Source organism: Halyomorpha halys, unplaced genomic scaffold, assembly GCF_000696795.3.
Source record: "Halyomorpha halys isolate HHAL.00 unplaced genomic scaffold, Hhal_1.1 Scaffold354.1, whole genome shotgun sequence".
NCBI lineage: Eukaryota > Metazoa > Arthropoda > Insecta > Hemiptera > Pentatomidae > Halyomorpha > Halyomorpha halys.
In genome coordinates this window covers 26,523-38,951 of record NW_027111517.1, presented here as the reverse complement: position 1 = coordinate 38,951, position 12,429 = coordinate 26,523, and the positions used below count along the sequence as shown (strand labels likewise).

The window sequence follows — 12,429 nt, the reverse complement described above, 5'->3', positions numbered from 1 at the left end:
CAGCTCAATCGGTGGCATCCTGGCCACCACGCAAGCAGCTTCGTATGAGACTGTACGAAACGCGCTGATCACTCTTAGCGCACACCTACGATACACCGAAACCATCGGTCTTCTGTAGGCCTCTGTACCCAATGCATCCTTCCATATCGCAGCTGCGTAGAGCAGAATGGATGGGACCACATGTGGATGTAGATCTGAGACTACTGTGGATCTCGCTTTCTGGAAGCCAAATTGATTCCTGGAGAGGCCTGCCACTCCTTCTGTGTACTCATGTAGCCTATTTGCAATGACCTTCTCCAGAGCCTTCCCTGCTGTATCCAACAGGCAAATCGGTCGATAGGCTGAAGGTTCTGATGGCCTTCCTTTGGTCTTTGGAATCAGAACTAGGCGTTGCCTTTTCCATGGTGAGGGAAAGGACCCCTCACGCAAGCAGGAACTAAACACATCCAGAAAGAGATCTGATCTGGTTTCCATTGCCTCCTTTAGTGCTACATTCGGAATACTGTCTAGGCCAGGGGCCTTTCCCATCTGAAGGCTTCGACAGATGTCGTTGAGCTCTTCTGTCGTTACCGCTGGCACATCAAATGGGGGCAACGACTCTGTCTGCCTTAATTCCTCTTGTTCAGGAAACAGAGTAGTAATGATCCTATGCACTGTCACCGGGCACATGGGCGAGTTCATAGCGCTGGTTTTCAGTTTCTTCATCACTGTGCGGTAGGGTCTTCCCCAGGGGTCCTTATCCACTTCATCACAAAGCTCTTTCCAGCAACGTCACTTACTCGATTTGATAGCTCGCCGGAGTTCTCGCCTCTGATCCTTGTATTCCTCCTGGAATTGCTGAAACAGCGGGCTGCCTCTCGCTCGCTGGTATCTCCTCCTCGCTGCATGGCATCGAGTACAGTGGTCAGCGATAAGATCGTTCCACCAATAAGCCGGCTGTCTACTGTTACCTATATTGGAACAAATCATAGCCGCGTCGCATGCATTGTTCACCAGGCCCATTACCTGTCGAGCTTTGTCCTCCGCAGTGCCAGACAAATTACATTGGGTCTCCATCATGATTTGGAACGATTCCCGGTCAAACGTCCTGGTTTTCCAGCGAACCGCACACCTCACTCGCCTAATGACCCTTGGTTCGCGGTTCCATATTGTGGTCAGGATAGCCTGGTGATCACTGTGAGTGTACACTTCGCTGACCTGCCAACTAGTTGGGAGGAGGATGTCACTAACAAACGTGAGGTCAATTACCGAGCTCCTTTCTCCTCTCATGAACGTAGGGTCCGACCCAGTATTTGCCAAAACAAGGTCCTCTATCTGTGCGAAGGCTTCAAGCAGGATTTCTCCGCGATGGTTAGTCGACTGACTACCCCACTCCGTCGCCCAAGCATTAAAATCTCCGGCAATAACTACAGGTCTTCGCCCTCTGGCATCTTGGACTATACGATCTATTAGTCCTTGGAATTCCTCGGTTGTGGTGTTTGGTGGGGCATAGCAGCTATACAAGTATAGATGTCGTATCTTAGCCCAGACAAACCCACATGTAGGGTCTTGTGTCGCTTCGGTTATGGCCTGTCTGTCGCATGCCCAGATCGCAGCCCTTCCAATGATGTCAGATATCCAAGCGACGTTTTCCAGATTTTTATATTGTTCACTCAGGATGGCAACGTCAATCCTTAAGTCTTTCACTGTTTGCCAAAGAAGATCTTGAGCTGCTTCACAGTGGTTGAGGTTAAGTTGTAAGATCCTCATTTTGTAAGTTTTTTTCAGCCTCCTTTGTTCTTGTAGGGCATGATGTAATGCTGGGCATTTATTTCCGCCACAAGAGTGCTCATTGTCTCCTTTACCGGCGCAAAGTGCACAACTAGGATTCCTCGTTCAATCAGAGGCTAAATGTCCCTCTTCGCCACATTTGTGGCAACACTTGGTCCTGTCAGGACCCTGACATCTTCTAGCCAAGTGTCCGAATTCCCAGCACCGGAAACAGCGCAGGAGTCGAACCTTCTCCCGGATTCGGGTAACCACTAGGCCCACTCTGATCTTACCTTCCGTGACAGCCTTCCGCGCCAGTAGAACCGGCAGAGTAACCACTGCAGTCTGTGTGCCAGCATATGCTACACGCATCGATCTTACTGCTGTAGGTTGTATCACTTCTCCTTCTAAAAGAGCTGTCAGAGCTTGTGTGTGTGTGTGTGTGTGTGCGCGTGCGTGCGTGCGTGCGTGCGTGCGTCCACCCAAGTTCGTCAGCTTCCATTCTGGCCTCCCCTTCTCTGGTACTTGTGTTCATTAATTCTTGAGCGTTCTCTTGGCAGACCTTCTCTTCTTCCCACTTCCTTTCCTAACTGAATTTTCAGTATCCCAGATAAAAATTGCATCCGCTCATGTACTTTGTCTGCCTCTATCATCTTGCTTAACTTGTCTACAATGTGATTGAATCTTGCCAATAACTTACTCACATACTACCTGCTAGACTGTTAAGGTTTCCTACTCACTCTAAATATCATAAAGATATCTTCTTCTAGGGTACAACATTCACCTCCATATGCCTTCTTCAACCTAGCTTTGATCATGCTCCATGGTGTCTCCTCATCTGCCTGAATTTGATTCAGGATACTGAGTTTTACCATACAAACAACTGCTGCCCTCAACGCCCCGGCGTCTTTAATGTCTAGTAGGCCTTCATTCTCTACCAACACAGATTTGATAGCCTTTTGTGCCTTATTAACAGTAATAAGTCATTTCATCAGAATGGCTTGAACTGTTGATGTGAAGTTTTTTATATCTATCTGTTCTGTCTATATTAAGTATTTATGTAATCATTCACATGGAATACTGCTTTTAAAAAATCATTTCTTTAGGCTGATTTAGTTGTTTTCTATTTTCAATGATGCCTGCATAGATAAAATGTTGACCAATTCATTATGTCAGGTAGTCTCCATTTTATATTGTTTCGAAGTTGCTTCATCAACCAATTTTTACCTGGTACTATTTTACATCAACGTTAATGCAAGTTGTGTTGCAAATTCAGAATGTAGGAAAACATGGGCAAAATTAGAAAAATGATTTTCATATTTTCAAAACTTAATTCCTGGCAAAACATTCTTAGATAAGGAAAAGATAATGTGGTGATAAACTCTAACTGCTGTTATCAGTTTCATAATCAAATGTTACTTGATTCCTTATTATTGCTATTACCGATTTAAATTGTTTATAATTCTTGTTTAATAAAACCTACTTTTGAAGGTTGTCATTATATTATAAATAATAAACAGTTGTGTTAACAGAAAAAAAAAATTAACTTTTCCAAATTAGCGAAGAGGTCATATTATAATTATACATTTTTCTCTTGCAGTACTCAACTTAAGTCACTTTCAAAGGAATAGAACCTGACAAAAACAGGGGTGCACTTCAAAAAATTCAAAATATTTTCTGTGAAATAATGTTATTTTTAAACAATATATTTATTCATTAATAAAGTGGGGTAGCATGAGTAGGTAAGGTTATACTCCTATTTCCCAGGCCTGAGTTTGAGTTTGGCTGAGATAGATGATTATTTATTCTGTTATATTAGCCGTGGATTGGCCTTGAGATTGGGAGACCCTCCTGGGGTATACTCAGTCTATAAAAGTGGATATCCTTTAGTTGGGAAAAATTCTGATGGTTGAACATGATTCTGACCCTAACACCTTGCACAACTGTTGGTCTAGAGATGTTACTTCCTTACAAAGTACTGACCTCAAGACCCTCCCTCCATGGGTTTTAGTGCAGGTTTTTTTTATTTATCTATTAGTGTCAATTTCTCTTAATATTGCAATTAAATTGAGATAAATAAATCTATTAAATATAGAAAACAAAGACAAATTTGTATAAAGAAAAAATTTTAATGGTATATAACATAAAATTTAACTGATTTAACTAACTTCTTTTTTTTTTTTTTTTTCACTTATTCTCCATGTTATAGCTTAGTGTATGCTTTTAATCTTGATTGAACAAACATAATTTCTCTCCTGGGATGTAGTGTCCCTGTTTGTTCCTTCATTATTTCTTCCTTCTATTGCTGTCTGACATTCCTGGTTAAACTAATTATTTATTTATTAGTATCAAAATGGAAACACTTTTACATGTTTCTGCTTAATATTCCTAAGACGCTCATAAACTTCTGCCTTTAATCAATGTTTTTGTAATTTTTTTTTTTTTTATTATCCTTTAATTTTGTTCTTTTCCTATACAGTTTACAAATTTTTGTTCTAAAGATAGTTAATCTGTTATACCTTTCCTTCCTTCTCTTGCTACTCTTTGCTTGTATATAGTTTTTACCGTGAGGTTGCCTTTATTTCATTCAATGGCTACAGAACTTTGGACATCCTACCTATGAGATGCATATCTATTATTTATGATCTGAAGATTCAAAGAAAATTTTGGCACATCCATCTACTCCCTATCTCAGTCCTGCAGTGATTTCCTTCACTCAACTCTCCTGTGCAGCAGCTGTCTAACACTGTTCATTATGGATATTATAGGTTGACTTTTTACTATACCGATACTATTCAATGATCAGGTAACTATCAAAATTAGAATGGGAGAGATCTTGGATAGATATGTGGAGTTAGTCAAAGATAAAAAAACCTCTCGATATTAGGAGAATTGACCTATAACCTGTGGTACAGTAGGATCTTTATTAAAATGGATGCTCCTCAAAGCTTATATAAATGCTTTTTAATTCACCATTTGGGTGTACTGTTTGTTATTAGCTTATATGATAATTTGTTTATTGTTATTATTATTATCTAATTTATAAATTATTAGCTTATATAAATAAATTTTATCTCACCAAATATGTAAAACTACTACCATGATTGTTAATTATGTACTTTACAGACTTTCTCTATTTGTACAGGGGTTGCCCCATAAACAAATAAATAAATTATTATTATTACTTGAGTAAAAGCAAAAAAATAGCAACTCTCCATGATGATACATGGAAAGATACTTTTTTCCTCATGTATATTAATGATGATAATAATTAAGAAACAATATATTTTTTACTGCTTATTTTTAGGTGATCAAATCAGTTGGCGAGAAATCACATCTCGTCTCAATAAAAGAGATATATTATGGGGTAAGGCTGAGAAAGTAGTTAGTCGCTTCTCCAGTATTCCTCATTCTTCAGAAGTAGATGCTGTTAGAATATTGCCAGTAAGTAAGATTCATATTCATATTTAAATCCATTTATTTAATTACTTTTTTACATAACTATTTTGAAAAGAAGTAATGAATTTTTTACTAAGCTTCAAGTGATATGTCTGAATAAATTGATTTTTGCTGTTTCTTCTCCAGGCTTAAAAGCATTATTCAACGTTCTACAGATCTGGTTGTTCTTCACGCCTGGCTGCGACCAAATGGTCGTGATATTGCTCCTCCCATACTCGTTACATTCAACTTCAATGGTTCTTATCTTTCATATAATCTGCCGCTTCTTGTCGTTAATGATGTCCCCTAGTTCCTCCATATCTATTGGTCTTCCTTCCTCCGAGCTCTCGTTACACGAAGATTCTTCCCTATCATCTTCCTCTGACAAATTCTGTTCTTCCTCCTCTCCCAGTGTCCACTCCCGCAGGAATTGCCTGGATGGTTCCCCGGCCTCTTCTACTGCCTGTTTTCTGTTATTGCTTGAGATAACCAATCAGCTACATTTTCTTTTCCAGGTTTACATGTGATTTCCATGTTTTGCTGTCCCAATAACTCCTTCCAATGCGTAATCCTGGCTGAAGATTCCTTCAACTTTCCCTCCCATTACAGGGGCCTATGGTCAGTGTGTACTCAAAAGTTTCTCCCGAACAGATAGGGTCTAAAGTGGTCAACAGCCCACACTATTCTCCGGTGCTCTCTTTCCAGCTCACTGTATCTGGTCTCCATCTGTCAGGTCCTACTGGCGTGCGCCACTGGGAAATTTCCTCCTTCACCCTCTTGAGACAACACTGCTCCCAGTGCTTACTCACTCGCATCTGTAGTGATATTGAATTGCTGTGTGAAGTCTAGGAAAGCAAACACCGGCTCTGCAGCTTCTCCATGCACCGCCTACTATCAGAGTGATGATTACCTTCCTGCCTTTCTTCAGAAGGTTGTTGAGTGGGACGAGGTACTCTGCCATTTCTGGCACAATTCTCCAGTAATAATTCAAAGTTCCCATCAATTTCTGAATTTCTTTCACATCCCTAGGCACTTTCATCTTCCGTATAGGTGCGACTTTATCTACGTTGGGTTTAACTCCTTCCCTGGAAATCATGTGGCCCAAAATATGTATTTGTTCCTACCCCAACGATGATTTCTCTCCCGTTAATTTGAGCCCAAATTTTCTAATTCTCTGGAATGAACTTTGTAAATGTTGCACGTGTTCTTCGTTCTTACTGAACACTAGGAGATCATCCATCTAAATCTGACATACAGATTCGTCAATTCCTCTCAAAAACTCATCCATCAGGGGCTGGAAGGTCATGGGAGCATTTTTGAGACCAAACGGCATCCTTATAAATTCATAATGTCCTCTCTCAAATGTAAATGCTGTCTTATGTTGATCCTTCGGGTGCATTTTAATTTGATGATATCCAGCCTTCAAGTCTAAAGTGCTAAATACCGTAGCCCCGCTCAGCCTGTCCAAAATTTCTTCAAATCTGGGGATTGGATACTTCTTATCTACGCTATTCTCATTCAGCTTTCTGTAATCTATTACCACCCTGTACCTTTCAGTGGTTTCATGTGGTGCGCTCTTCTTTTTCACTGCCCACAATGGACTATTGTATGAGAAAGTACTGTTAATAATTATTCCGGGTGTTTTAAACTTTGAAGCTCTTCCCAGATGTGGTGATGTAGCGCCTGCGTGTATCTCCTCTTTTTCACGTATTTCACTTTGTCTTGTTTTAGTAAGATCTCTTGGACCGTCATCCCGTGCTTGTCCCCTTCTTTAAAGATATCTTCATATTCCCTCCTAAGGGGTCTCCAGGCCTGATTGATTGCTCCAACCCGAAAACCCGTGTTCTTCCGTTGAAAATGACATTTGTTGATTTTTCCTCCCTACTCGATCTTTCATTTACCCTTGCTATTCCTTACCCAAGCTTCCCTAGTAGGTCACACCCCACGATCACTTTGTATTTCCTCGGCATATTAACTACAATATGTACTGGTTCTCCCTTCTAAATCCCCACTGGTTCAATCCTATCTCCACCTCTCCCTCTACCTCACAAGGGCCACCCAGGGTGATCAATTTACATTGGTATTTCTGAATCTTGTATGTCCTCTCTCCATCACAGAGCTTTTGCAAGGCTTCTCGGCACATGATGGTGTTGGAACTGCCGGTGTCCACCAGGCATCTCACTCCTGCTATCTCTATTATAGGCAGACCGCCGCTCTTCTTCCTCATGTTATAATCATGTTCAGCAGTGTGCTGAGAGGAACCCCTCTGCCGACATCCCCTTCAGATGTCTCGTGTCTTCCTCTCTCTTGTTCTTTGTCTTCATCTCCCTCTGTTCCCCATCCTCCTATTTCCACTCTGACAACCTCGGTTCCGTGGCTCCTCAGCTTCTTCTTCAGTCTCCAAAGTTCCCGATGCTTCCGTGAATTCACTAGATGGTCTACTCAACCTCCGGTTGCTTCTCCATATCTGTTAGTTGTTGATCTCCATTGGTTCGCCCCGGCCCACAACTCTTCTTTGGGCCCTGTTTGGCTATGTGCCCCTCATTTCTGCATTCAAAACCCCTTGTATTTGGACAGTGGGCCACTAAGTGTCCTACTTTTTCGCAACCATGGCATTTTCTGTTATCACGGCGCCCCCTGCTTCTTGGTTTTATCTGCCTCCTTTTGGTGATTGAAACTCTTTCGTTTCCACTATAATGGTGTTCATTTCTTCTCCATGGAACTGAATTAGTCCTCGGTCAGTTGTAATCAACTCATGTCCTTCCGGTTTCTTTTATTTTCATATGAGACGCTTCCTCTCTGGCACTGGCATCAATTAGGTCCTGCATGCACTCTACGAAGGAGCGTTCTCTCGGCATTCCTTCCTTCTTCCTAAGCTCTTTCGCCAACTGTGTAAATGTGTGTGCGTGTGTGCTTGTGTCTGCGGGTATGACAGGAATGTGACAACAACTTTTTGGATTAAATCAACTTACCGGAAGTGCACTTTATATAACAAATTTTTTTGATTTTCTACAAAACTGCTTTAGCAATGTTGAATGAACTTAGTAATTAATGTAGAATATAGTAATCTTTAATATCAGCTATATCTCATCCTCATTGGAACAGTCTGACAGGGTCTAAATGCCAAATTTTCAAAACACTTCCTATAATGTTGTTCCTTTAATTTTTTTTATTCAAAATAATCAACTATCTCTCATTGTAAATAGTAATGAAAATGGATAAATATAAACTATGAAAGAGTTTGATATTTAACTAAAAGAGAAAATGGTTTTGGCACTGTGGGAAATCGGAAATATAGGAAAGTGCCTGATCTCTTCCGTCCCCATTCCATAGTAAACATTTTTTTTAAACTGTTGTATTCTAGTTAGGAACTAAGTTATTAATCGTTTTTCACACCTAGGAAAATTAATTTTTTTTTTCACTATCAAGTATGCAGTGAAGTACAAGGTTCAATGTACATGATTTTATATCTTAAACTAAAAATTATTTTCAGAACCATGGAATTTGTGTAACTGGTGGGCGAGATAAAATGATGTGTTTATGGAATCTTGATTTTAAAAAGAATCCACTATTGCTGGCTAAGGAGAAATCCCATAATGGTTGGGTATGGGACATTGCTTTTTGTCAGCAAGATGAGTTTTTTTCGTGTGGATGGGACAACACTATAAAAGGCTGGAATTTATCTAATCAGTTGAGCTGTTTTAAAGTTATGAGGTAAGTTTAGGTCAAACAACTCTTGTATTTCCTTGAATTCTCAAATTTACTTTTTTAAATAAATTTGGATGTTCAATGGATTTTTTAAGTAGATAATGTAAACTAATCTTCACTTTTGAACCCCTTTGAAAGTTATGAATAAACTTACAATCTCCTAAAGTCTAATATAGAAATAAATAACTGATTTGTCTTAACTTGTTAATATCTGACTCATGTTTATTTTATTATGTTTAAAACAGACTTGTTCTGTTCATTAAAAAAAGTTATTAAAAATGAGACAGTGCTCATGTAAATAAAAAAATTAACATAATGATAGGTGTATGAGAAAATGTAAATTTCATTAGTTGATATGATGTGTAGGTTACAAAGAATAATGTTCAACTTAAATTCATACTCAAATTTTGAATCAGTCCTATTTTATCTGCTATTAATGGTCTTAACATGGAAAACTCCCAAGATCAATGGTTTGTGACCTTTTCATTTATTTACCGTCATTTATTGCTTCAAAAATTAAATTTTTTGTCTCTTTAATTATAAAAATAAGTGCTCACACTCTCTTGCATTAATCCTTTTGCAGCTCTAGGCAAGGTATCTTTCTACAGATTCTTAATGTGTTGACTACTTCCTGCTCCAAAATTAATACCTCTCACTTACTTTATATGTCTTCATAGATCCTTGATAAGCTGACAAATAATATAGTAAGTTAGATTGAGAATGGAAATGGCTGAGAGTAGAAGACCAGCAAGTCTATAAATCAGCCATTCGCCTCCCATCCCTTGTGTTTATATCCTACAATTTTTAATTGTTTTCTGTCCCAGATACCTGCTTTTATAGGCTTTTGTTTAGTTTGGGGTAAAAAAAAAAAAAATTATTTTGTAATAATCCTGTGCAGAGATTTTTTAATGAAGCATTATTTCTACTACATACAAGAAGGCATATGAAAATTTCTGAAATAAATAATAACAATAATTTTTGCATTCTTCTGTATAACCTCTTTTTATTTTTGTGAAAATTTAATATACAATGTGAATATTGTATATTAAACCCTACCAAGTTTGGGTTTAATCTAGTAGCCTCCAGCAGATGGCTCTACCTTGTGCAGCAGTTTCCGGTGTCTAGCTAGACTCTTGGATCTGCTTCCATAACAGCTTGCCATCTTGTCCAGATCCCCCTCCCCGCACTCCTTGTTTTTTTGGGAGGGATCTCAGACTCACCAATGTGAGTGACATGATCAGGCTAGTGTAGTCTTTCTAGCTTAATAAAGTGGGTCTATCTTGACATCTTTAAACAGGTCATAGTTTCTAGTTTTTTCTTTTCCTCCAGACTCTTCCGTTGCTCAAAACTTCAAAGATTCTCCCGAGAACTTACCTTTGATATATGCATATATTTTAGTCCTGGAGGATAATCTACTTACTCTCATACCAAGCTTACATCAAGTCTTGTATGAACATTAAACATGGAAATTCACTTTGATGGCTGAGAGCTCTAACAATTGAGTTATTCAGTTCTAAATTAAATCCATTGTTAAATATTAAAAAAAATATATATACATATATTTTTATCAACAGGTGGTTACTACACTATCATGAGGTAAAGGAATTATTTCCCAAAACAGTTGATTCATATATGATTTTACCCATTCACCTATTAAACACAGGATCCCAATCTACTGATCTCTACATCCCTACCTACAGAACTTCCTCCTTTGAAAAATCTTTTGCTGTCCAAACTACCTCATTTTGTAACTCCTTACCCATATCCATCCGTAAAGCTTCCTCCTTAACTTCATTCAAACATCAACTATATATCCATTTCCTTGACTAACAAACTTCCTGTAATGAACCTGTAAATAATAAAAAAACATTATAAACATAGATAAATTATAAATATGTATTTGTTCATATTTTAATTTATTTAAATATTGTGATAGATCCATTTTATTATGTTCTTAAGTCAATGTAGCCAGACAAAACCTGTTAAAAATGTTCCTAATTCTTATTCTCAGGTAACCAGGTGTCCCAGAATAAAGGTTGATTTTCATTTCAGTCAGCCCTTTTCAAAACTTCACATATTATGTTTACAAAAATAAAAAACGCCTTAATTTTACTTTTATTTGTAGAATTCACATTTAAATAACTTGGTTGATCAAGTTTGGAGCATAATTAGAGTTTATTTAAAAAAAAATTAATTAAATAAATCAAAAACCATCTATTAAATATTTTTAATTACACATTAAAGTACATACTCACAGACTCAAACTAAACTTCCAAAGTTACACAAATAGGTATTCTTATACCCAATTTTATAGAAGAAAAGTAAAGGTTTTGTATTAAGAAATTTTCTCTGTGCTCTCAACCATAGAACAGTATTAATATATGGATTTATAGCAATTTTTTTTTTTTAGAACTTCATCTCCTCCAATGTGTATGGATGTAGTTCCTGGACTAATTGCTGCAGGACTACTTACCCAGGAAATATCTATGTATGACCCACGGATAGCCATACTTCATGAGATCCATCGGTATAATGGCCATTCACGCACTGTTACAAGTTTAAAGATTGTTGAGAACAAGATTTATAGTGTTAGTGAAGATAAGACTATTAGTATTTACGATACACGGAACCTGGCTGTAATTGACAAAAAAAAACTTGTTAGTATTTAATGTTTTTTAATAATTATATTTATATTAAACTTATATTTCTATAAGTTATGTTATGTTTTATATTTATGGTAAAACTGTTAGCTAGTGAGCTCTTATGCTCATCTTGATCTGTAACAAATGAAAACTGTTGCAGTGTGTTCTAGGCACTAATCAAGATTTTTGAATTAGTTACTAACGTAACTTAGCTAATCCGGGGGGTAGTGCTGCTCGCGTCCATATCATTGATACACGTGCCCCCTGGATAGCGCTAAATGAGCAGTAGCTGTCGCCAAAACAGCCCACAGAATATGACAACTACGGCATTCAACCGTAATGCAAACGGCCTTTCTAAAGGCCATCAAAACTGCAAGCTCAAAATTATTTTTTGGAATGCTGGAGGTCTAACACATGATAAACTTACAGAATTGAAGATTATTTTGTAAAAATATAATATTGACGTTGTTGGTCTTTGCGAATGTGGAGCTTCAACTGAAAAAGACTTTATAAATATAAAAGGATATTAAAATATTGACACGTGGACGACAAGTGGCCTCAGGAATGGTAGTTTATGTTAAAAACCATCTAGTCGCTAAAATCGATATAATTACAACTATGATTGCAACAGAAAAGTCTGAGGTGATGCGTGCCATAGTATGGAATGGGAGAAGGATGAGGAAGATCTATTTTATCTATAGCCCACCGGGAAACAAGCTGCCTCTTGAAGATCTTTTGGAAGGCTGGGATGAACACTCATTAGTGATGGGAGACGTTAATGTTCACTCATGGATTTGGGGTTATAAAACGAATAATCAGGCAGGTGATGTAGTTGAAGATCTTATCTATTCGGGACAATGTGATTTCGTAGATAATGTGCAGAAGCAACCAA

General features: G+C 38.0%; 1 protein-coding gene across 4 annotated transcripts in view; it reads left to right on the top strand.

Annotated features, from left to right (window-relative positions):
• Positions 1-12,429, top strand: part of LOC106681644 (F-box/WD repeat-containing protein 9) — a 42,890-nt gene that overhangs the window by 11,461 nt on the left and 19,000 nt on the right. For all 4 annotated transcript variants that reach the window (XR_010843979.1, XR_010843978.1, XM_067049563.1 and 1 more), the window contains exons 4-6: positions 5,057-5,193; positions 8,681-8,901; positions 11,306-11,552. Coding sequence is in view for 2 of the 4 variants with exons in the window: in XM_067049563.1 (XP_066905664.1) it covers positions 5,057-5,193; positions 8,681-8,901; positions 11,306-11,552 (605 nt within the window). In the remaining 2 variants the exon portion in view is untranslated. The remainder of the gene's footprint in view (positions 1-5,056; positions 5,194-8,680; positions 8,902-11,305; positions 11,553-12,429) is intronic.